At 34.1% G+C, this 26,789-nt stretch overlaps 2 protein-coding genes and 1 long non-coding RNA gene across 12 annotated transcripts in view; 2 read left to right on the top strand and 1 right to left on the bottom strand.

Moving 5' to 3' along the window:
- Positions 1-26,789, top strand: part of LOC141460531 (uncharacterized) — a 242,198-nt gene that overhangs the window by 46,772 nt on the left and 168,637 nt on the right. The window lies entirely within an intron of this gene.
- The window catches only part of rdgC (retinal degeneration C), a 156,122-nt gene that overhangs the window by 230 nt on the left and 129,103 nt on the right, over positions 1-26,789 (bottom strand). For 3 of the 10 annotated variants that reach the window (XM_074140620.1, XM_074140625.1, XM_074140627.1), the window contains 6 exons: positions 18,355-18,435; positions 17,951-18,136; positions 17,001-17,259; positions 16,764-16,921; positions 13,327-13,423; positions 210-12,197 (listed from right to left, as the gene is read on the bottom strand). In XM_074140620.1, coding sequence (XP_073996721.1) covers positions 11,992-12,197; positions 13,327-13,423; positions 16,764-16,921; positions 17,001-17,259; positions 17,951-18,136; positions 18,355-18,435 — 987 coding nt within the window. In that variant the 3' untranslated portion in view covers positions 210-11,991. Of the gene's footprint in view, positions 1-209; positions 12,198-13,326; positions 13,424-16,763; positions 16,922-17,000; positions 17,260-17,950; positions 18,137-18,354; positions 18,436-26,789 lie in introns of those variants that run through there. The other 7 variants (XM_074140622.1, XM_074140626.1, XR_012462110.1 and 4 more) reach the window with 6 other exon arrangements.
- Positions 13,491-15,488, top strand: LOC141460528 (uncharacterized). The gene is made up of 3 exons (XM_074140630.1): positions 13,491-13,787; positions 14,955-15,054; positions 15,132-15,488. The coding sequence occupies exons 1-3, from the start codon at positions 13,645-13,647 to the stop codon at positions 15,447-15,449; spliced, it is 561 nt and encodes a 186-aa protein (XP_073996731.1). The 5' UTR covers positions 13,491-13,644; the 3' UTR covers positions 15,450-15,488.

The following is a 26,789-nucleotide window of genomic DNA, read 5'->3' as shown; positions in this document are numbered from 1 at the left end:
TGTATATGTATTTTTTTCGAATTACAAATTATTTACATAATTTTTTTTATAACATAAATATAATTAATTCAATTTAACATTTACAGCCTTATAGGAACTGTAATTTATTACAATTAAAAATCTTGATTAATTATTACAATAATTGATTATTACTTGTTATAAAAATTTTAAGCTTGATTAAGTATATTATATTGTGTTATCTTAGTTAGTTTTTAAATAATAAATATGAGTAGGTGGCAATTCTGTCAACCATTTTTGCAAAAATGTAATTAATGCTTTAATTGTGAATACTCGAGATGAAGTCTTAGAAATGAACCTTACGGATTTAGATTGATTAACATAGGTTAATAATAATAAAATACTCGCACGCTTAGTCTTTTGTTGTGCAACAAACAATTTAATCTAAGGCTTTATAGAGACGATAGTTACAAGAATTGGCGGTTGCATCTTTGGTAGGAACACAAAAGCTGGAGCAGTCTAATACCAGATTCATAGAATGAATGATTATTAGATAAATGATTCATTAAATATCTCGTTAAATGCCTGTAGCCTAAAACAATCTAGTACCATTCTAGTAAAAGAAACATGACTGTACCTAATTTCCTGGATTCCTCTTCAAAACATCCAAAAGTACACATAATTCTGTGTCAAATTCTAGTTGCAAGAAGTTTGGAAAACTTCGAAATAAAACCTCAAGTCAAGCTTGACGAACAATTCAGAAAAAAATAATTTTCTTAAGTAATATTTGCAACAACGTATCCAAACGTTGAAAAACATAGAAGCTGTATGACCAACCTACAGGCTTAAAAATTAACTACTAAATTACAGATTCATCATTGACGCTGAGAAATGCTTAATACTTTATTCACTTTTGAGACGTTAGTTCTGAGCGGTTTAACATTTATTTGAAACAATGGCGGATTGAAAGTGTTACAAGCAATTATTTAGACAAATGTCTTCTGTAAATGAAGCAAACACAATCTTATTTTTATCTTTAATTATGAAATTCGGGAAAGAAATTAATGAAGTAAAAAACTATTTATAAATTAGGGCTATTTATAAGAAAAATAAAAACTAAAAATAAATAAAATATTTAACCTAATTTTGTTCTGTAATTAAGGATTTCAATAATGTCAGTACAATACTTTAATATAAATAAAATTATGGTCCCACCAAGTATTTGTATACAATGCATACAAAATTTATACAAATATTCATAGTTTCACAAAATCTCAAACAAATTTCCTAATAATTTAAAAGAGAAATAAATTACCTAAAATTACAAAATTTTATTTTATTTGGAAGTTTCACAAATATATATTATTAAATTTAGATTTTAAATATAGATTAAAAGAAATTAAGGAAGACTGCAAATGAATGCATTTTCTGCAATAATTTAAATTTTACACATAAAGCATAACTTCAACACTTAAAGACCTCACATAGATATGAATTTACAATATAGTGTATAGATATTTTTATTAAAGAAAATAAATGTTTTAATGGCAATATGCAACATTCAATTATTATTTATTTTAAGAGTAAGATTGTATAGCTTTAATCAATCATAGGATAAACGCTAACTATCTACATTCACAAATTAATATGCTATTCACAAAAGCAAAATTCAATGAGGTACGAAGCAAACTGATTTTTTTTCTAACTTTGCCATACACAATTTTCTCATAAAAAAGACATTCTCTGGACATCCAGCACCTTCTTCCCCAAAAAAGTTCCTTAAAATTAAAAGTACCCCTGGGTAGCTGTTTTCAAAGGAGGATTCACAGGTCCATATATCTTACAGGAAAAGTAATTTAGACGGAAGATACCCAATCACTCTCCTTAGCTTAAATTATTATGGAAAAATTTCTCATATAAAAGTTGTAGGCCAAAGTGTGTGCAATGAGGATACAGTTTAAAAAGAAAAAGCATTCTTTTCGAATCAAGTTCCAAAAGATGTTATCTATTTCATAATAAATCATTTCAAAACTTTAGAATTTCTCATCTACTATACACTTCATCAGTACAATTTGCGACAAAGATATTGTGAAACAATTATATCAAACTGGAACCGTCTGAGGGCATGAACCTTTACTGACAGATTTATAAAATGCATCACCTGCAAGGTTTCTCGTTTGAAATAATTCGAAATTAAATTGTTTCAGACAATTAAAGATTTTTTAAATAATAAAAAATCGAAAGAGCAAAAGTTATTGGCGTTCATTTCCAACAATAAAATAATTGTACACTTTTTTCCTAAGTAAAACTGTTCCAAATTATGGAAATTTGTTACTAGTATTAGCCCCGACAAGAATATGAATGCAAATACAGAAATGTATAACTGGAGAATAATAAAGAAAAACTCTAATTATCTAGAGAAAAATCATTATTAATATAATATATAATTAATTGCTTAACTAATTATACAATGGGATTGAAAAAATAACTGCCATTTCAGTCGAGTAAAATTTATTTTGCCGAGCTTTCGACCTAGGGACTAGGTCATCTTCAGGGCTAGTTTAGAAAGTAATAGTATTATATTTCAGGGTTGGTGTGTCTTCTGTCTTGTCTGTTCATGGACTGGGTCCATAGACCGATCACACTCAGTCCATGAACAGACAAGACAGAAGACACACCAACCCTGAAATGTAATAGTATTACTTTCTAAACTAGCCCTGAAGATGACCTAGTCCCTAGGTCGAAAGCTCGGCAAAATAAATTTTACTAGACTGAAATGGCAGTTATTGTTTCATCCTATTGAAACTATAAATTAGTCACCAAAAAGAATGAACAGCAATAATTATACAATATTATACATAAATAGTAAAATAATTATTAAAATGAAAGATGAAATCTAAAAGAACAGAAATATTAATAGTAATAAAAGTTGAACGCCCCTGCAGGTCCGGGGACAGAATAGGCCTGCTCCTTTATCCGGGATGTCGTAAGAGGCGACTAACAGGATATGGGGGAAGTGACTAGCACTTCTGAGGGAGGTCGGCTCTCCCTACGAGCCCAGCCTGACAGGGGGGTACACTGAACATGAATATTTTCACTTTGACATACAATGCACCCACTCCTACACACACACACACACACACACATACATTTAGATACGGTGGTGCATACAGGGTACACAGTTAGGGACCTAACTCAAGGTGTTAGCTACCGTGCTGAGGAGTTGGTTGGCGGCGGGATTCCTGGCCGTCACTAACGGTGCCCTCCGGACACCAGGCGACCTCCGGTTGTAATGTAGCCTTTCCATGGCATCCAGGCTCTGCTGTGGGTGACTTTTTTACCTTGGTTTCTCGTGGGAACGAAATGTCTTCACAAACAATCAAAAACCTAAAAGAGGAGTCCAACTCTTTAAATATGGACGTCTCCCCTTCCCTTCCTAATCCTGTCCCTTTAACCCCCATTGTTCCTTCCTTCCCTCCACAGCCTCTCCCATCTACCTCCTATTTTCAATTTGGATCACTAGTTACTGACAAACGCGCGAACATGGACATATCAACCGGTAATGCGACTACTGTAACGAAAGCGAGTGCCATCACATTGCAACCTTTTGCCCCCTCTTCCCCGCCACGGAAGAAAGCCAGGGGTGGCCATCAGAATGTCAAGAGAAGTGCTCAAAATGTACCTTACCTCAATTTAGACGAGGATAATTGGGCAAGATACTTTGTTATCAAGAAGAAGGAAGGTAACTTCACTAACACCTGTTCATTCAAGCTAAGCAAAGAAATAAAAAATGCCCTGGGGAAAACTAAAAGTATCAGGAAGCAGGGGGACGGCTCGATCTGTATCGAAGCCGAAAACCGTGCCCAAGTTGCAGCGATCCTAGGGTTAAATAGGCTATTGGATGTTGAGGTGGAATCAAGCCCCCATAGGCGACTGAATTCCTCGCAGGGAGTTATTAGCTGTAAAGATTTCCTTAATAGCTCGTTAGAAGACATAAAAGAAGGTTTAGCGCATGAGGGTGTCTTGGACGTCAGAAGGATCAAGAGAAGGCTGGGGGGAAATCTAGTTGACTCTGCCTCCTTAGTATTGACTTTCGACAAGCCAAAGCCACCCACATCAATTGATGCCGCTTTTTACAAATTAAAAGTGAGACCGTACATTCCTTCGCCAATGCGTTGTTTCAAGTGCCAGAAATTTGGACACACGGCCCAACGCTGCAGCGTTTTAGAACCAATTTGTGCGTGCGGAAAGCCTATCCATGAAGGGACGGAATGCGTCCCACCAATTAAGTGTGTCAATTGTGGAGGTGAGCACAACGCTCGTGCGGCTGAGTGCCCTGTTTTGAAAAAAGAAAAAGAAATTCAGAGGATTAAAACTGTTCAACAATTGTCCTATCTGGAAGCAAGAACTATAGTCGAAAGTAAATCCTATGTTCTTCCAGATGTGACTTATTCACAAAAGCTAAAAACACCAGCGCCAATCTTTCAATCAATAAAGGGCCTCTCTCCGGCCTTAAAAAGTACAATCACCCAGGTGGGAGAAATCCCACCACCAAAATTAACTGCCCCAGAAGGGGCCCCGCTAACCATTCGGTTAGCCACCCCACCCCCTACCTTCTTAGGGGGTCAACAATCTAAGGTGGGGTCAAACTCACCTACATCTGCTTCCTCGCAGGATGCTTGGCGGGTGGTAAATACACCACGCCGATCTTCTCGGAGGAAGCAGCCAGAGAAAGTGATAGCTCTACCCCGTTCACCGATCCTTGGTCGGGGCTGTAGAGCAAAGAAGATTATGGGAAGTCAGCGATCTCCCAGCCAAAATATCTGTTCCCCACGCCAACAATATCAGCTTTTGGGAACAGATTTAGAAGCTTCCGAATCGGAGGGCGGAAACATTTCGGACCGCCCGCCGAGAACTGTGAAAAAGAAGGGATTACCGAAAGGTAAATCCCGAAAGAATGCAGCATCGGATTAAACTATTTATGAGAATAATGTATAAAGTTATTGCTAGTATATACTTTATAAATATGAAATATACTTACAAAACCACTTTAATGATTTTGACGGCGTTCCTGCAATACGTAGTTTACTTCAAGTTTACGAAATGACGGAATCTATTATACAATGGAACATGCGGGGCTACAGGAACAATTTAGAAGGGTTACGTCGAATAGTGACAGAATCCCGACCCCTTGGCATGTGTCTTCAGGAAACCAAACTACGTCCGGGGCATTCTATACGGATCCCTGGGTATATTTCCTATTCTAAGGAGGTGCAACCTGTCCCAGGTGGAAGAGCGCACGGCGGGGTAGCTGTCTGTGTACGGGACAACATCCCCAGCAGACTGCTCACGCTAAATACTAACCTTCAAGCTGTGGCCGTGCGTCTATCGACACCGTTAAGGATCACTCTAGTCAGTGTTTACCTGCCAGATATTCACTGGAGGAGGGGTGATCTGGAGGATCTGTTCCCTCAGCTGCCCGCACCGGTATTGGTTATGGGAGATTTTAACTCTCATAATACCTGGTGGGGATCAGCCACAACCGATACCCGTGGCAGGATCTTAGAAGAGATTGTTGACAATCAAAACTTAATGCTACTGAATAACGGTGCCGCAACTCATTTTAATGCGTATTCTGGAACTTTTAGTGCTATTGATTTAAGCATATCATCTCCTTCCTTAGCGGTGCATCTGGAATGGAACACGCTAGAAGAACTTTACCAAAGTGACCACTATCCGATTAAAGTGAATAGCTCCATCTCCAGGTCTGATTTTATCACACCTGTGAGATTCGACATAAGGAGGGCAGATTGGCCCGCTTACTCAGCCAACGTGGTGGCACCAAGCTCGACAGGGGATGTCACCACTGACGCGAAGAAATTCACTGAAGCGTTGCTGCGAGCAGCAGATGGTTCGGTGCCGAGGGTCGGTGGGAGAGTCGTAAGACCTCCCGTTCCTTGGTGGACCTCAGCTTGCAGGGAAGCCAATGGGGCAAAGAAGCGGGCCTTTAACAGGTTTAAAAGACATCCAACTGAAGGAAATCTGATAAACTTCAAGAGACTAAGAGCCAAAGAGAGACGAATTATTAAAAGTGCAAAAAAGGAAACCTTAGCCTCCTACGTATCGACATTATCTACGTCATCCCCTGTGAGGGAAGTATGGAACAAAATAAAAGCCCTCTCTGGCAATCGAAAGACTCCTTCAGTGCCAGCCCTCCTTCAAGGTAATGTCGTCGTCACTGAGCCAACAGATGTAGTAGAGCATTTTGCATGGCACTTTGCAAAAGTCTCAAGCTCCCAGCAGTACTCAGACGAGTTTCTTAGGCGAAAAGGTGACGAGGAACTCCGGACACTAAATTTTGATACCACTACAATAGAAAGCTATAATGTCCCCTTAACGATGCCTGAATTAGAACATGCCCTTAGTAAAGCCAAGGATACATCTCCAGGATTGGATGGGATTCCCTATGCGATGATCAAAAACTTATCTTCCTTAGATAAGGAACGTCTTCTGGAATTATATAACTGCATATGGGAGAATGGTCAGTATCCTGATAGTTGGCGGGAATCAATCGTAATACCGATCCCTAAAGAGGGGAAAACCCCCAGCAATCCCTCTAGCTATAGACCCATATCGTTGACTTCCTGTCTGAGTAAAGTCCTTGAAGGAATAGTTAATTATAGGTTGGTTCATGTCTTAGAGACCAAAGGACTTTACAGCCAGTATCAGGCAGGATTCCGCAGGTACAGATCTACGCTAGATCAAATGAGCCGTCTAGAAATATATATCCAAAACGCCTTTATGAGAAGAGAACACGTACTGGCCGTGTTCTTCGACCTCGAAAAGGCGTATGACACTACTTGGCGACATGCAATCCTGCGGAAGTGTCACGAATGGGGACTTCGTGGAAATTTGCCAAAGTTCATACGTAGCTTTTTAGAGCTACGTAGAATTCGAGTACGTCTGGGGTCGGTCCTTTCGGCTCCAAAAATATTAGAAAATGGCATACCCCAGGGATCGGTATTAAGTGTAACATTATTTACAGTGGCGGTAAATTGTCTTGCAGAAGTTGTGGGAGACCCCTTGCAGACTTCCCTATATGTTGACGACCTTGCAATATATTTATCTGGTAATAATATAAATGAGGTTGGGGAGACTCTGCAACAGGCAATAAACCGAGTGGCCGATGAGGCCTTCAAAAACGGGTTTCAATTTTCCAGAGAGAAAACGGTGAGCATACACTTTTGCAGATTAAGACATGCACACGATCCTCCAATTTTATACCTGGAAAGAAACCCAATACAATACAAAGAAAGTACAAAGTTTTTGGGCCTCATTTTTGATTCGCACTTGTCTTGGCAGGAACATGTAGACTCAACTCACCTAAAAGCAAAGAAGACCCTTGACATTTTAAAATTTCTGTCTAGCTACCGATGGGGAACAGAACGTGAAATCCTAAAACGCATATTTATTTGTATTACGCGCTCAAAATTAGAATATGGAGCTCCTGTGTTCAGCTCAGCGCGCAAATCACGCCTAAAGTTACTGGATAAAGTATATAACGAAGGAATAAGACTTATAACAGGCGCCTTCCGCACAAGCCCTCTGCAAAGCCTCTACGTGGAATCAGGCTTAATGCCACCTCAGTTGAGAAGAGAGCAGTTAACATTATGTTATGTCGCCGGAATATGGGGGAAACCGAATAATATTCTGTTTAACTCCATATTCGAGAGCCATTTTGATGAGGAATTTCGACAGCAAAGAACGCGGACACGTCCCCTTGGAATAAGAGCTAAATGTCTAATGGAAGCGGAGGGGTTGGAGTTTTGTCCAGTTGAGGCGTGGAAGTTTAGCACTTCCCCACCCTGGCAATTACCCCGCGCTCGTGTTCGCATGGACCTGGCATTATTCAAGAAACAGGAAACACCTCCCATTGTCTACAGACAAAGATTATTAGAAATTTTTAATGTTTACTACGACTACCGACCTATCTTTACGGACGGGTCGAAGGTAGACAATGGTGTAGGATGTGCTGTGTACACGGAGGACGTCACACTTACGTGGACTCTCCCTCCAAATAGTTCGGTATACACAGCAGAGATGTATGCAATATGCCAGGCCCTAAAACTAACACTTGAGAAAAATTATAATAAAGTGCTTCTGCTGTCCGATTCACTAAGCACGCTAACGGCTCTCCGGGACCCATTCTCAGCTGACCCAATGATAAAGAAAATTTACGAGATACTGCATCAATTAAGTACTGGTGGACAAGAAGTTATATTTACATGGGTGCCAGGCCACATAGGAATAACTGGCAACGAAAAAGCGGACCAGGCAGCAAAGAGTGCCGCCTGCAAACATACACACGTTGCCATACCTATTCGCCCCACTGACCTGCGATGCAACATTAAAGAAAGATTAATTATGAAATGGCAGCATCAGTGGGACGCCATCTTAGAAAAATTGAAAGAAATTAAACCACTAGTACGATGCATACCAGCTGAGAACCTCCCGCGGCGAGAATCAGTAATATTGACGAGGCTAAGAATTGGGCACACACGAACCACTCATGGGTACCTCCTTCTAGGTGCTAGAAAACCGAGGTGCTCACGGTGCAGAGAGAGACTTTCAGTTTGGCATGTGTTGGAAGGGTGTCAGGCACTTCGTCAAGATAGAGAAGCAGCAGGCCTGCCACATGATTTGCGCGCAACGTTGCAGGAAGGGTCTTCATATACAAAAAGGTTATTTGCTTTCTTGAAGAGAATAAATATGTATCACCAAATTTAGATTAGATTAGGTTTAGGTTTAGAGGTTAAAGGGAAGAGGAATATCGAGTACTCTTCCCAAAGTGTAAATGTAAAGTGAAAGAATTTTATTGGTATAAATGTATTTATTAGCGTGTATGTATTTATTAGCGTGTATTATTTATTAGCATGTTTGTATTTATTAGCGTGAATGTATTTACTGGCGTGAATGTATTTATTGTCGTGAATGATTGTATAACTGTATAGTATTTAGTTGTAGGTATAGCTATTGTAGCGGGTGTAGGAATATTTATAAGAGTACTACACCCAGTTAGAATTAAGGACTATTAACAGGGGAAGGAATATTTATAAAAGTACTTCCCTCCAAGAGCAAATAACCTTTTGACCAAGAAATAAACGAGTTGAGTCTACATGATATACTATAGGGAAGCACATCGATAATTTACTTACAATTATTTTAATTTATCTTACTGATAAGAGGCATACCTAAGGGTTTAGATAACCCCGAAATGAGGAAAATGTAAGGGATGGCAACTATGTATCCACCCTCCCCCTCGTCGACTGAGTCGATGATGTAAGAGGGGATGTATGGAGGCATTGTTCGTTACCTGGAGCTCCACTAACCTTGCTGGTCAAGGTTCAGAGTCGGATGCGCATGGGTTACAAGAACATCCGCCATCCCAAGTAGTGGAGTAATATGTTCGAGAAAGAACAGATATTAGAGGCGCTAATAACCTTAGCTGTTGATGCGCCAAAAAAAAATAAATAAAAAAATAAAAAAATAAAAGTTGAAAGAAACCAGAAAACTTTCAAGCATTATTAATTCTGAAAAAGTTTAATAACTAAATTTGGAATGAAAAAATATTCATATTCCGCTTGCTTTGACATCAGTTCAGAAAATTTTGACTTGAACTTTGATTACTTGTAGCTTGTAAAACTATGAAAGCACCCCACCAAATCTAGCATATAAACATGCCACAATAGAACCAGAAAGTGAATATAACTGAACGTAAATGTCTGCACTCGTACAATATCGGATTATAGTTCGTGACATGCAATACAATTTTAAGCAGACCACAATAAATTATTACCAAGTATAGTAGACAAGAAAGATAAGAAATTATGTGTTATAATAATAGAAAAGACGCTGAGTTAGATATCTTCTTTTTTAACAGATATAGTACATATGTGTTCCACCTACCTTTAGAGATTGATTCATTAGTGATTGTAATAAAGATAAGTGGATATCAAATTCTCTACAACAAACATATGGATCAACATCTAAGATATATTCTATTTTAACAGATATAGTACATATGTGTTCCACCTATCTTTAGAGATTGATTCATTAGTGATTGTAATAAAGATAAGTGGATATCAAATTCTCTACAACAAACATATGGATCAACATCTAAGATATATTCTATTTTAACAGATATAGTACATATGTGTTCCACCTACCTTTAGAGATTGATTCATTAGTGATTGTAATAAAGATAAGTGGATATCAAATTCTCTACAACAAACATATGAATCAACATCTAAGATATATTCTATTTTAACAGATATAGTACATATGTGTTCCACCTATCTTTAGAGATTGATTCATTAGTGATTGTAATAAAGATAAGTGGATATCAAATTCTCTACAACAAACATATGGATCAACATCTAAGATATATTCTATTTTAACAGATATAGTACTTATGTGTTCCACCTATTTTTATTGATTCATTAGTGATTGTAATAAAGGTAAGTGGAAATCAAATTCTCTACAACAAACATATGAATGAACATCTAATGATAGTTAAAAATCCAAAACTGGCCGAAAATACGAACGTGACGATTAAAATCAATAATATTATATTATCTAGCACTACCAATCAAACAATTTGCAACTTTGAATAAGCATTGCTTTATAAGAAAATAATTTCTCGAAAATGTAAACCAGCAGCTATCCCCAAAAAATCTCATTGCAATATAGGTGAAACATTGCTGCAAATCATATTCTCTCAATCCTAAAAGCCGTTATTTTGATTGAAAACTGTTGATTGCAAACATATTTATTAGTTTGATTTGCTTATAAAAGCTATCAAGCTTACTTTTCCAACAGTGGGACTGCAATTAAATCTTTGAAGTATACTTTTGGACTTTCTCACCCTTAGTCTAATATTCTAGATCTGACTTCACATGCTCTGAAGGCCAACAGCTAATGCGTTGGCGTAACTGGAATCATCCTTTGAAATTATATAAAATTTACCAATTTAATTACATTCACAACCAAGTAGGTACACCAAAAATGTATTAAATATGTACAAAAATAAACTTTTTAGGAAGATATTTTGAGTTTCAATGAAAGATAATAATATTATTATAAAAGCACCATTACAAATGTATGCATTTTCTATTTTAACTTTAAATCTAGACTAGAAAGTTGTGTTATGTATTTTTCAATAAAACCGACTCATGTATTTGTTTCTATTTGATAAAACAAAAAATACATGAGGTTACAGAACAGGTGGACCTGATATTACAGTTCTCAAACAGTAAAATTTATAAAATTAAAATAACTAAAGCTTTCCTACGGGAAATATGTTCAATAATCTTCTAACTATCTTTAACAATGATAAACAATTTACATAGTATTTGTATAGAAGTTTTTCATGGTATAATTACTTAGCAGTATTTCTCGTTAATAACAATATAACTTCCACTAACTTTTATTTATAAGCATATACGAAGGAGTAATACTCTTAAAGTGTTAGAAATTTTCACCGTTTTAATATTAAAGATTAAATATTATTGCAATGTACAAATATTATCCATAAAAATAAGTACACAACCAATAAAAAGTACGATTTAAAAATTGTATGTATACATTTAGTTTAAAGATTAGCAATATTAATTATCTTACCATTTGCAGTGCCTCCTTTACGAATTATTTGGCCTAAAAATCTTAATCTTTGGGAATCATATATTCTGTTATTAAAATAACTTTCAAGTCAATGTGAAACTTCCTTCAGCTTTAAAGTTGTTCCTCTAAAAGTTCCCCAAATTTGCTTAAGGCAAAAAAAAATCTTTGACATAAAAGGGATACAATTAACTTGTTTAACTAAAATAATGTTTTGGCAATAAACTTATGAGCTTTGCATTTTTGTCATTTTTTCATTGGAGTGTTGAACCTTTTACATCTTAATATAAGACGTCATAATTGTTATAATCGTTGAGGATCTTTTTTTTGAGAACAAAAACAATAAATTAAAAAAATCTAGTCCTCCTCCTCAGTATCAATATCTTCTAATGATTGTTGATGTTGGACCAACCTGAATGTTTCTAGAAATTCGTTTAAATCAACCATACCATCTTTGTTCATGTCCATACTCTTGCAAATATCAACTGCATCTTCAGTTGGTTGATCAAGATGTTCGCCAATCAGTTGGCAAGCTTCTTTAAATTCTTCTAAAGATATAAAACCTATAAATAAACAAATTATTGAATAAGATTTAATATTTTTAAAGAAAAAAAATACATATTGCAAGAAAATTAGAAAAACATGTGACAAAAAAAAAATGTTAAAAGAATAAATATAATATTTCAAAGATGTATATAGAAATCTTACATTGGAATAATAGGGATGTTTTTTTCCACTAAAATATTGTAAATTGAGGTATTAGAAGCAAACAGTGGCTGTGAACACCAATATGTCGGTTTTTCACAGCCCACACATGTTTATTGTGCAAAAATAAGACCTAAATTACAATAAATAAATAGTTTTAATAATGATACTGTAAGTATTTTCAGTGTCTCATCTACGAATTATTTGGTCTATTGATCTATGTCAAACAGAGAGTTTACGTTTAATGGAAATGTCATTGAATCAGATTTTAATCATCCCACTAAAACTTTTACAATCCAATTTGGGAGAGGTATTAGCCAAATGCCAAACGTGGTAGCATAAGGAGTTTTATTTCACTGCATGATTGCATGTTAGTAAGTACATCAAATATTCAATCCGACGTCATACTTGATTTTGCGTTATTTATTTATATAATCAGGCTATTAAAGACGGGCAAGAAAAGAAATGCAGGCAAATACTGCCTATTTTCAATACTAATCAAATTTATACAATACCAAAGCATCTTAAATGGATCTTATGCCAAAATATACCTTTAAATCTTCCACGAAAACGACACCAAAACGGCGAATATTTAAGAAAATGTACTTCTTTTTATTTATTTATATTTTTTTTTGGCAAAACCAACCAAAGAAGTTGGTATTGGAGCAAACACCCAACTCATACATCAGTTCAATGAAATATTTTTGGGATTTTGAATGTAAGTTTAGATGCTCTATTGTGATTAAGTAATTGAAGACGCCATAAGCTATTCATGTCTCGATTAGTTTAATTTGTTCTGGCATTCGATTGCTAAAATTTCAGCCATGGACAATCTGAGCATTAGATTTAAACATCACAGACCACAGTTTTCAGTATTGAGCTTTTTGATTTACATATATTGGCGCCAATGGCTTCAGATGCACCTTACATTAAAGTAACAATATTATTAATTATTATTATCACAAATTAACACTAGAATTTTCATACCTGAATTGTCCTTATCAATTATTCTGAAAATGGCTTCAAGACTAGACTTATTCTTATACAATGTCTCCACTACAGTAGTGTCCGACTGTAAATTAAACTGTTAATAATGATCATATGTTGTAGGTATGAATCATATGATTTTACAAAATTTTTACATAAGTACACTTAAATTGATCAACATAATATACTTTTACATCAGAACATTACTTTTTTTTTAAAAAAAAACAAAAACACCGGGAATTCATACTTTTAATTTACAAAAAAGCATTTAAATAATCATCCACATAGTTACCAAATTTCCAAATTATAAAGTGAAAAATGTTATTAAACAAATTAATTCGATCAAATTTTTTACAAAGTACAGTCAACTTTTTTCCTACTTTTCATAGAACAGCAACAGTTAAAAATGAATCTGGATTCAGTGATAAAGAAGTTGAACAATTTAAAATTATATTTGATAAGTGAGTGTTGTTTTAATAATTTCAATAATAGATAAGCTGCAATGATTTAAAGGTAATGGCTTAAAAAAAAAAGGCATGTCCGTTGCAAACTTAAATAGATTTTTTGAAGCTCCCTTAACCCTTAGACTAAACCAATCACCAGCGCCTTCTTTGAGGGATTTTTACAAAATTTTGTGTTTAATCGTCAGAAGTGTTAGACCATGAAACCCAACGTACCAGTCGTTGTTTATTTTCTCTACCACGCCCATTTATTTTTATTAATGTAAAAATTAATATATAAAGAGGGGATAACTTCTATCAATTATTTTATACATACTCTTCGTCATTAATAGGTTTCTAATTCGATTCGTGGGATAATATGGCCTTTACTACAATAAGGAAAAATTTAAATTCACTTTTTACAATTTTACTTTCTTCATGAGTCAAAAAATATTTAGATAAATGCTCTTTATGAAATGAAAATAGATAGGGCTTCCAAATTGAGAATTTTGGAGGTCGGCAGTGCACCAGATGTTGACTCGTCTTAAATTAAAAATTTAAAAAAATAAAATTTACTTCCCAAATTGAAAACAAAATAATTCTAGTCAATCTCCAAACTTGTTTATTTGCATTCTCTGTCAATCTCCATTTATTCCATATTGCATCATTTGAAAGGTTTATACTACCAAATGTACATTTCAATCAAGAACACATTTAGATTTATATTTACATTATAAAATAAACTAGAATGCAAATATATATATATATATATTTTCATTATTGACGATAAAATTAGTTTCAAACACCTCAGACAGTTTAGAAAGAGAAAATGACAAAGAAATTAAAAAATCAAAATCAGTTTGGAGATTGAATTAAAATTTTTTTCCTTACACAATCGAACATCGATTTTAAAAGGGGAACTAAAATAAGATTTGCAACTTCTTTGGGACTTAAAATCACAATTCTAGTGTGATGCTTCAGCAAATTCTTATTTCTTGATCTTACAAATCCATTTGCACCACCTCAAAGTGCTAAAGAATGACTAACTAAAGGGTACCGCCGTTTAAGCTCTGCTAAAAATGAACGCAGCTCGTCTAATTTAAGGTTTTTTTTTGAGCAAAGAAGGTCAAATAAATGCTATTATTGTTTATTTTTATGATTTATTCGATATTAAAATGTTTATTTCAGATTCGACTGCGAAGAAAAAGGCAGTTTAGATAGATGGCAGTTTAATACATTCATAGTTGCAACCATGGGCAGAAAATTGAATGCAGTGGATTTATACAGGGTACTTAAAAAAAATAATAATAATTTCTTATCATCAAAAATTGTTTACACAAACATTGATGTTAACTTATATTTTAGATCTTCAAACGAATTGATGCAGATAAAGATGAGAAAATACAATTCGGGGAATTAGTATCTCATTTAGCTAAACGCCTATCTAAACCAGCAGAGGAAGAAGTAAGAAGAGCATTTAACATATTCGATAAAGACAACGATGGTAGGGTGACACTTTCAGAAACCAGGCTTGCTTTATTATTTCTGGGTCAAGACTATGGTAATCCAAGAGTTCGAAATGTATTTATCAGATTAGACGAAGATAATGATGGTGAAATTAATTTTAAAGATTTTAATAAGTTATTAAAAGACGAAAGACGTACTCAGACTAGCGATTCATAACGTGATTATTGTTTTTAAATAAATTATGAATTTACAATATCATTGATTATTTATTTATGAAGCATTGCTTTCTCGGTTCATTCTAGTCTGTCTATAATCAAAAGGAGCCCCATCTTGGCGATCATGTTTATGCTAGTGTTTTATGCGGCATCATTTGCTCTTGTTGCAATAAATTTCTTTTAAAGGCCTGTTAACGGCGCTTATCGTATAGAAAAAACCGTATCAAATAAAATGGAACGTTTTAAATGGCAAATTATATTCGTTAACAAATCCGATTTGATTCTAGAAGTGAATCAAACGTTTGAGTATAAGGAATTAATTTTCCGAGAATCGTAAATTAAGTTGTGATATGGTTGTCTTTCGCTGAGTTGCTAACCGTTTATCGTAGTTAATAAACCTCTATCTTGTTATTTTTATGCATATGCTGCTAATTTTGGTGTTTCATACTTTTTGTTTTCAAAATAATGTTTAGAAAAAACAATGACGTCTGACCAGCGACAGTGCTCGCATGTATTCATAAAGTTGTATAGAAGTTTTATATGTTAGTGGCAGTTGAAAAACAACCATTTTTAAACGACCAAGACCAATCAAAAATTTCTAAAGAAACAGTCTAAGGAGTTATGGAACAAGATCCAGCCAATCATTTCTTCCTTGAACTTCTTTTTCCCATGATTGGATGGTGGATTTTAAGGTACAAAAGAAAAAAAGATGTGTCTTTAGCCTTCCTCCATGATTGGTTTTCTAGCGATTAAAGGTTCAACATTGAAGGAATCGAAAGAAAAAACGTTCGTCTTGCCAGACGATGAGTTGTAGCGTGTAAATAGAGCTTTTGTGGTAGATGAACCACAACTTGATAATTCTCTAGCAATAGATCTGAGCATGATTACAATCTCTTAAATAAAAGATGAGGTACATCATGCTAGTGTTTGCCTCGCTACATACGTCACTTGTATTTGAGGTTACATCTTGTTTACTTTGAATGATTAAGGTTACAAATATTAAATGTAGTAAATAACTAAATAAATAATATCTAAAAGGCTCTAAAAAAAAAAAAAAATCGCGTTAACGTCTAACTTCCTACCAGTTCTAAGAAACATTTTACAAAATAGAGTGGCTTTGTTGTCAAACTCAAGGCGCTACGATAGCCGAGCGGTTAAAGGCGAGACCTGCTAAGCTAAATATGTATTGTTGGTACTGGGTTCGATCCCCGGTCTAGACCACAGATTTTATTTAATGTTTAATTAAAGAACTTTGACATAAAGTATGTTTGCTAGTCACCTCCGTCCACGACACCTAATCTTACTTACTACTTACTTCCTTTTTAGTACCATCCTCTTGAAATGTGGTCATATACTGCACCAAACCAGTTTCTTTGTCCACTGCAGCTAGTTTTTGTCTTAACATACGCCATGGAAGCGCTAAACCAGTAACTTTTTCCATACAATTACACCAATCGGACAAACCGATTAAACCTGATGAACAGAATACTTATAATATTAAAAGAAGAAACTGAAATATATACGAATTACAAAGTGTTTTCCATTAACTAACCTGTATTTTCTACATCGATTAATTTGAATTCTTGAATTAATTTAGGCCTAGATGAATGTACTCTAGATATTAATTCTCTAATGGCTGACGATTCAACAAGACCAACTCTTTGACGGAATGTAAGATTAGCTGGGCCAATTTTGGCACTGGCAGAAAATTGTACAAAATGTGGTTTTAATTCTGGACCAACTAGTTTCATATAGGCGCCTTTATTTGATCCAGTCTCATAGTAGTTGGAAGCAGAGAATATTGTTACCACCTATAATAGAAAATTCTTTTAATAGTTTCAGTTTACACCTGAGTGAAAAAATATGGGATTGTTGCGTGTCAATAGTTTGTAAAAAAGCAACAACAAAAAACTCTTACATTGAGATTTTGAATTACGAATATTAATTTAAAAAAAAAAGATTATTCAGAAATTAGAACGAATAAATTAATTTTATTAAATTAATTCTACATACTAGCTGAAAAATTGTTCTTCAAACGGAACGTAAAATATTCAAGGAAAAATGTTTTCAGGTTATACATCGATATAAATAAATCGATACGATTAGTAAATCAAGTTAAAAGTTATCGTTAGACTGAGTTGCTTTCGATTGACCGATAACATACTGAAAACTAATATAACCACTGAAATCTCAAAGTCGGGAATTAGGATGATTGTAACACCTTCTCTTTTTAGTAAGAGAAATAAAAAAATCGAAAATAATAATTCACAGAAAAAAAAACCTGGGTTCGAATCCAGCTGCCGGCCCTTAGACTTTATTTTCCTAGGAGCTTCACACAACTTACAATCCAATGATAAGACAAGAGTTGACTGTAACGAGCGAACACTGACTGGATGCCGCAAGTACTCTCTCAAAAAAAAAAAGCTACAGGTACCAATGACCTCAAATATTGGCGTGCCTTAAATTTGCAAAAAAAAAAAAAAAAATACAACAATAACTCACCTTATCTGAATGTACCATTTCATAACCATCTGGTTTACATTCATGTGATCTAATTAAATACAGTAGGTTATGTTTTCTTAGAAACATTTCCGTAATATCTGGTCCAAAATATGTTCCAGCTCCTCTCAATGAATTCGGCACACATCCGTCATTTCTTTGAGGATCCGACCATAATATATCAAATACCTTAAACAGAAAGGAAATAAGTTACATCGATTATTGATTTGATAGAATATTTACTCGTATACATGGATTTATTTTCATTAAGATAAATATTTTTAAATTGAAAACGAGTATAAAATTTCGAGATCCTAAGGATGATGCAAATAGTTTGCAGGTATTTGAACTAAAGAAATAATAAGATTATTGGTTTCTAAAAAACTTAAAAAGAGAAAAATACGCACCTGTTTCCATTCCAATTTATCGATGTTTTCTGAAGTCATTACGACTCCTTCAACGACGGGGGGCCGCAGAAGAGATACATACTGAAATTGAGAAAAATATTCATTAGAATAGAACTGAAATTTATTTAAATATTTATTAAATTAAAAAGTTTCACTTTTTTATTTTTTTTAAAGTTTACTTTAGAAATTGAAGAAATAAAAGCGGAATAAATTTAATTTAAGAATACTTTCTGAAACAGATTTATCGATTTTTTTAAAATTTAATATGAAATCTCCCCGAAAACTTTCTTTAGCACCTAAAGTAAACAAAAACTACAACGTTGTTATCGTTAGGCAAGCTTGGCCAATTTATTGTTCAAACCTGTGAAAATCTCGACCGTTGCATTCGACATCGTTATTACCAATATAACGTTTTTTTCAGTCATCGACCACTGAATAAACAAAGTGATATCGCTAATATACACTGGGCCAAAAAAGTCTGTGAACACTAACCTAAATTTTATTACTTTTATTATTATCTTATTAGAAACTTCTTTTATTTTCAAATGAAATATACTATTCGATAGAGAGAAACCAGAATTTTTCATTTTATATTCAATCTTTTATTTTTGTTCAGCAGGAATACCACAATTAAATGTTTAACAAAACAACACCCCAAACGAATGCAAAAAAAGTCTGTGAACAGCTGTATAAATATGTAAAAACATTAAGATAACAAACAGAAAAACGATTGAATAAAGTTTCAAAGTTCTCTATTGTATTGTAGAAACCACTACAGTCAGTTTTGTGAATAAATAATCTAATTAGTACATATTTAACCACTAATATGGAAGTTCCCAGACCAATTCGAGAACTTATTGTGACGTTGCGAAATGAAAGAAAAAGTATTCGAGAAATAGGGAAGATAGTTCAAAAAAACCCTTCAACGGTGCATAATATAATTAAAAAGTACGGAAATGTGATTAGTAGGCCACGCAGTGGACGGCCACCAAAACTTAATTCCTTTCATAAACGGCAAATTCTGAAGTCTGTTCGAGAAGAACCCAGGACAAGCGCTCAAAAAATCAGTCAAGAATTATCAAATGGTTATGTGTAAGCGTAACACCGCAGACAATTAGAAATAAATTACATGAATACGATTATTGCGGTCGAGTCCCGAGGAAAAAACCTTTAATCAATAAAATAAATCGTAACCGCCGATTGGATTTCGCGAAAGAATATGTTTCTAAGCCTTCTAGTTTCTGGGAAACCGTAATCTTTTCAGATGAGTCGAAATTCAATGTATGTGGGGCTGATTGACGACAAAAAGTGTGGCGAAACAGAAATGAAGCTATGAAAATGAAAAATATGAAGCCTACTTTTAAGCATGGGGGAGGCAACATTCTGGTGTGGGGTGCATGAGTGCTAAAGGAGTGGGCAAGTTAGATCTAATTAATGGTATGATGGACCAATATGTGTATGTGGATATATTAAGACGCAATTTAAAAGAAAATTCAAAAAAATTAGGGTTGGAGGGAACGTTTGTCTTCCAACAAGACAATGACCCGAAACATACCGCACTAAAAACTCGGGAATGGCTTTTAAATAATACACTCTGGCGCCTAAACACCCCTCCACAATTGCCAGACCTTAACCCAATAGAACATTTGTGGGATGAAATCAGCCGCCAAATAAATAAACGAGGAATAAGAAACCGTGAACAACTAAAAAACGCTATTTTAGAAGAGTGGGATAAAATTCCAACATTGACGACCACAAAATTATTAGGATCGATGAAAGCTCGCTTGTTGGAAGTGATTAGGAACATAGGAGGTCCTACAAGTTTTTAAAATTTATAATTCACGTACAATGTGTAAGAATGATTTATTTCTGCAAAGTGTTCACAGACATTTTTTGCATTCGTTTGGGGTGTTGTTTTGTTAAACATTTAATTGTGATATTCCTGCTGAACAAAAATAAAAGATTGAATATAAAATGAAAAACTCTGGTTTCTCTCTATCGAATAGTATATTTCATTTGAAAATAAAAGAAGTTTCTAATAAGATAATAATAAAAGTAATAAAATTTAGGTTAGTGTTCACAGACTTTTTTGGCCCAGTGTATGTAGTTGTTGTCCAGCAAAAAATAACCTCAATAATTCACATTACTAAGTCGTAGTATAAATTAATCATATTTCTTCATAATATAACTGATGCTGTTTTGTTTAATTAAAATTAGAGAGAAATTTGTGAATATTACTTGGCCACTTCATTTTAAATTAATAAGCATGAACAAAAGTATAAAAGATAGAAGTAAAACCGGGACTAAAGATATACTAGCTGAGTGAAACATACTAGACATTCAAGTAGTTCCATTGTCATGATACTAGTAAACTCACGCTAATTTAATGCTTTAATATTTTATTAACAGAGGACGCATTACACGACTTTTAAATTTAACTTTAAATCATTTAAATACATTAAGTAAATATAATTTATTATTAAACACGAAATAATGTGATACAAAATACTCTATTTATACTTTTAATCTCTGGCGAAAGTTAGTGTGTACAATAAAAGAGAAAGGTTATAAATACAAAGGGAATACTGGTACTTTATCAAATGAATTTCAGCCATTTTATTTAATAATTATCCCATTTAGTCCCAGTTTTTTTGTTTTTGTTTTTTTCTAAATAAAGGTTTCTGAAAAGTTAAGTGAAAAACATGCGTAAGTGCATAAAACTAATTATTTATTAAATACTTGATAAATTCTTATACAGTAGTCCTTTTTAACTTAATATTATCTTCATAAACTAATTTGAATTCATGCTTAATTATATCTTTCACAATGTATATTAAAACTGTCAGGGAGGACAGTTGCAAAAGGGTTAATTGACAAAAACTGTATAAAGAAGCGTAATATTAAAAAACACCCAAATTAGACAAATTTTTTTCTCTTTTTCTGTAAAAGACTAATTCAAAAATTTTCTTTAACACATTGGGCAAATCCTCCTTTATAACTGACATTTATTGCAATAACCCAGTTAAAAAAAAAAAAGGCATAAACGGCATTTTTACAAAATTTTCCTATTCTTGTTGTTATATTGATATTTTCGATGACAGTTTCCAAATTCATTCTAAATTCAATCATTTATAACTTCATTCGTATTTATCAGAATACAATGATTTCTTTATAGAATTGTAGAGAATACTTAGCACTCTAAATGGTACAAATTGCAATGTTTTAGTTACAAGATTTAATGAGATATAGAGAGTTAAAGTTTTGATGTTTTCAAATTCGTACAAATTTCAAACGTTAATATCTCTTTATGTATTGTTTAGATTTTAATGAATTCATTACAGAATTGTAGAGAAAACTTAGCTCTATCACTGTTATAAATTGCAATAATCTAGTGATAATCGGTAATAAGAAATGGAAGGTTACATTTTCGATGTGTTTTCAAATCGGTTCGAAATTTCAAACGTTTATAACTTCTTTAGTATTTATCAGAATTTAATGATTTATTTATAGAATTGTAGAGAATACTTAGCACTACAAATGGTACAAATTGCAGTATTTTAGTTCCAAGATTTAAGGAGATATAGAGAGTTAAATTTTTGATGTTTTCAAATTCGTACAAATTTCAAACGTTTATATCTCTTTTCGTATTGTTTAGATTTTAATGAATTCATTACGGAATTATAGAGAAAACTTAGCTCTATCACTGTTATAAATTGCAATAATCTAGTGATAATCGGTAATAAGAAATGGAAGGTTACATTTTCGATGTGTTTTCAAATCGGTTCGAAATTTCAAACGTTTATAACTTCTTTAGTATTTATCAGAATTTAATGATTTATTTATAGAATTGTAGAGAATACTTAGCACTACAAATGGTACAAATTGCAGTATTTTAGTTCCAAGATTTAAGGAGATATAGAGAGTTAAATTTTTGATGTTTTCAAATTCGTACAAATTTCAAACGTTTATATCTCTTTTCGTATTGTTTAGATTTTAATGAATTCATTACGGAATTATAGAGAAAACTTAGCTCTATCACTGTTATAAATTGCAATAATCTAGTGATAATCGGTAATAAGAAATGGAAGGTTACATTTTCGATCTTTTCGAAGTGTTTTCAAATCGATTCGAAATTTCAAACGTTTTAACTTCTTCAGTATTTATCAGAATTTAATGATTTTTTTATAGAATTGTAGAGAATTCTTAGCACTATAAATGGTACAAATTGCAATGTTTTAGTTACAAGATTTAATGAGATATAGAGAGTTAAAGTTTTGATGTTTTCAAATTCGTACAAATTTCAAACGTTAATATCTCTTTATGTATTGTTTAGATTTTAATGAATTCATTACGGAATTGTAGAGAAAACTTAGCTCTATCACTGTTATAAATTGCAATAATCTAGTGATAATCGGTAATAAGAAATGGAAGGTTACATTTTCGATGTGTTTTCAAATCGGTTCGAAATTTCAAACGTTTATAACTTCTTTAGTATTTATCAGAATTTAATGATTTATTTATAGAATTGTAGAGAATACTTAGCACTACAAATGGTACAAATTGCAGTATTTTAGTTCCAAGATTTAAGGAGATATAGAGAGTTAAATTTTTGATGTTTTCAAATTCGTACAAATTTCAAACGTTTATATCTCTTTTCGTATTGTTTAGATTTTAATGAATTCATTACGGAATTATAGAGAAAACTTAGCTCTATCACTGTTATAAATTGCAATAATCTAGTGATAATCGGTAATAAGAAATGGAAGGTTACATTTTCGATCTTTTCGAAGTGTTTTCAAATCGATTCGAAATTTCAAACGTTTTAACTTCTTCAGTATTTATCAGAATTTAATGATTTATTTATAGAATTGTAGAGAATACTTAGCACTACAAATGGTACAAATTGCAGTATTTTAGTTCCAAGATTTAAGGAGATATATAGAGTTAAATTTTTGATGTTTTCAAATACGTTCAAATTTCAAACGTTTATATCTCTTTTCGTATCGTGGTGGAATGTAATGTAAACCAAGGTTCTGAGGAGAAGATATATGGGATAACTGAAAGTGCTGAATCTAAAATAGTGTGGGAAACGAACAAAAATGGTGGCAATTAAGCTTTAATATCATGACCAAGTGAAATTAAATGTCATCAATGTATTAAAGAAATATAATTCACACGGAGAATCTCAATGCGTAGCTACAATGATGCAATATACTTTTTAATCTCATTAGAGTTCCCGATATAAAGCTATACCAACTATAGTACTGGAGTTTGAGTGTTAGTACTGGTAGATATTGAAGTGACCTCTATTCGTCCTTTCATCGCAAACATACTACAGCATGGACTCAACAATATCATTCATCAAGTTCAGAAACACTGGTCCTCAACTGTACATTGAATGTGTCCCGGGTTGTGCCAGACACAGTGACGTCCTCACACTCACCAGTGGACAGTGTAATACTACATACACAATAGACTATTATTGTAATACTACCTAAAGGATTGTGAACTGAAGGACTGTGGAGCGGCAATTCTATTCAAAGGATTAGAGCATTGATATCGTAAGGACCACTTAGACGAGAACTTTACGATAGATGCGTACCCTTTTCAAAATCTTTTTAAACCCTAAAGGAACTATATACACCCAACTCTTTTTTTTTTTACACTATTTTGAAATAACAAGGTTCAGCAATAAGAACAAGTACACGTTTTTACATGAATTTTTTGTTCCAGCACGAATCCCACCCAAAACATTTTTTAATTCTAATTTTGACAGTGTGATCAGAAGTTTGTCGGTTTATGGCGACACATGTGATAGTGACTTGGTCTTTGTACGTTCTTGTACTATGCTCTTGTCAATTGGTGCAAACAAATGCTTATGAAATGCAATGGCGGTGCTTCAAAAGACTTGTATAAGATTGTGACAGGTGACGAATCATGGATATATGCGTATGAGCCGGAAACTAAACAGCAATCGACTGTATGGGTGTTTCAAGATGAACCAAATCCAACAAAAGTTGTTTGCGCTCGAAGCACTTCGAAACAAATGGTCGCCTGTTTTTTCGGAAAAACTGGTCATGTGGCAACAGTGCCTTTAGAGGAACCTAGAACGGTCAATTCTGAATGGTACACAACCATTTGTTTGCCGGAAGTCTTCGATGAAATAAGGAAAACAAACAAGCGCCGTCTCGGATCATTCTTCATCAAGACAATGCCAGCTGTCACACATCTCGTCTAACAACCGACTATTTGAGCACTCCAAAAAATCGAATTAATGGGTCATCCGCCGTACAGTCCTGATTTGGCACCAAATGACTTCTTTTTGTTTCCGAACGTCAAGAATAAATTACGTGGACAACGATTTTCGTCGGCAGAAGAAGCCGTTGATGCATTCAAAAACCATGTTTTGGAAGGGTCTCAAGCGGAATGGAAAAAAAATGCTTTGACAAGTGGTTTGAACGCATGCAGAAGTCTATAGATCATTAAGGAGAATATTTTGAAAAACAATAAAGTCATTTTTTTTATGAGGTTAGCATACTGGACTCCCACGCGGAGGTCCCGGGTTCGAATCCAGCTGCTGACCCTTAGATTTTCTCTTCCTAGGAGCTTCTTACAGCTCCGGTGATGGACAGTGTTGTCTGTAACGAGAGAACACTGTCCGGAGGCCGGCAGTGCACTGAAAATAGCACCGGGCGCCAATAACCTTAGATGTTAACGCGCCTTAAATCATAAAAATAAAAAATAAAGTCATTTTCAATGAGAAATTACTGTTTTCTTATTATTAGGCTCAAAATATAAATAGTGCCCATACATTGTTTTTTAAAAAATCTGTTTATAACATAAATTCAAATAAAATCGTTATTATATAGCGGCCGCTACTGAATTTGAGTTGAATTATTGCTACGATTTACATTAGAGCAAGGAGTTAATCAAAATGGCTTCTGAAATTAATTATTTATTATTTAATGGCCAAAAATTTTTGTCGATTATTGGTGTTAATCTTTTATTATTTGGGAAATTTATTATAAATATAGAAAGGTATGACTTAAACCAAGTGCTTTGACATTTTAATTTAAGATATTTCAAAAAGTGGAGTTAATCGATTTGTACAGTGAACGATTCATTTCATAATATTTACATACGAGGGTCGTTTGAAAAGTCCGTGCAAAGTCAGAGAGATAGCACTACTGGCGCGTATCGAGGTTATGTTTAGTTAGTAGCATCTCTTGGAAGAACACACCCCAAGTTTCAGCCAGATCGGTCTATTTCTTTGTGTTTGGCATTCGTTTGAATCGAGGAAGTCGAGTGATTTTCAAAAAATGGACGAAAAAGAATTTCGTGTGTTGATTAAACACTACTTTATGAAAGGCAAAACGCCTCAGGAGACTAAAGAGAAGCTTGATAAACATTATGGTGACTCTGCACCTTCGATTAGAACAGTTTATAAGTGGTTTCAAAATTTTCGGAGTGGCCATATGGGCACAAGTGACGCTGAACGTTCTGGACGCCCTGTTGAGGTTACTACTCTAGAAATCATTGATAAAATCCATGATAGGGTGATGGATGACAGAAGAGTGAAGGTGTGTGAGATTGCTAGTGCTGTGGGCATCTCGAATGAACGGGTACATAATATTTTGCATCAACATTTGAACATGACAAAGCTATCCGCAAGATGGGTGCCGCGATTGCTCACGCTTGACCAAAAACGAAATCGTGTGAAGTGTTGCAAGGACGGTTTGCAGCTGTTCCAGAAGAATCCGCAGGACTTTAAGCGTCGTTTCGTCACTGTGGATGAAACATGGATACATCACTACACTCCTGAGACCAAAGAACAATCTAAACAATGGGTTACCAAGGGGGAATCTGCGTCAAAAAAGGCGAAGACCGTTCCTTCGGCAGGAAAGATTATGGCGACTGTCTTTTGGGATTCGCAAGGAATAATCCTCATCGACTATCTGGAAAAGGGTAAAACTATTACAGGTGCATATTATTCATCGTTATTGGACCGTTTGAAAACCGAGCTGCAAGAAAAACGCCCACGATTGGCCCACAAAAAAGTCTTTTTCCATCACGACAACGCACCAGCTCACACCTCAGCAGTTGTGGTCGCAAAATTAATGGAAATAGGGTTCCAACTCGTTTCACATCCCCCCCTATTCTCCAGACTTGGCTCCCTCGGACTACTATTTGTTCCCCAATATGAAGAAATGGCTGGCGGGAAAAAGATTTTATTCAAACGAGGAGGTGATTGCAGAAACGAATGGCTATTTTTCAGACTTGGACAAATCCTATTATTCGGAAGGGATCAACAAACTAGAGCAGCGTTGGACGAAGTGTATAAGCCTAAAAGGAGACTATGTTGAAAAATAAAAAAGGTTTACCCCAAAAAATTAAGTAGTTTTTATTTTTGCACAGACTTTTCAAACGACCCTCGT

This window comes from Rhodnius prolixus, unplaced genomic scaffold (assembly GCF_049639745.1).
Source record: "Rhodnius prolixus isolate KJV_2025 unplaced genomic scaffold, Rpr scaffold_6, whole genome shotgun sequence".
NCBI classification, from domain to species: Eukaryota; Metazoa; Arthropoda; class Insecta; order Hemiptera; family Reduviidae; genus Rhodnius; species Rhodnius prolixus.
The sequence above is the reverse complement of the archived record's forward strand: the minus strand, read 5'-3'. Positions and strand labels throughout refer to the sequence as shown.

Excerpts from the sequence above, each read along its gene's own strand:
- LOC141460528 (XM_074140630.1), top strand. The coding sequence starts at position 13,645 with ATGTTATTAAACAAATTAATTCGATCAAATTTTTTACAAAGTACAGTC. Across the intron at positions 13,788-14,954 it reads TTTAAAATTATATTTGATAA|ATTCGACTGCGAAGAAAAAG; the intron begins GTGAGTGTTGTT and ends TGTTTATTTCAG. Across the intron at positions 15,055-15,131 it reads ATGCAGTGGATTTATACAGG|ATCTTCAAACGAATTGATGC; the intron begins GTACTTAAAAAA and ends CTTATATTTTAG.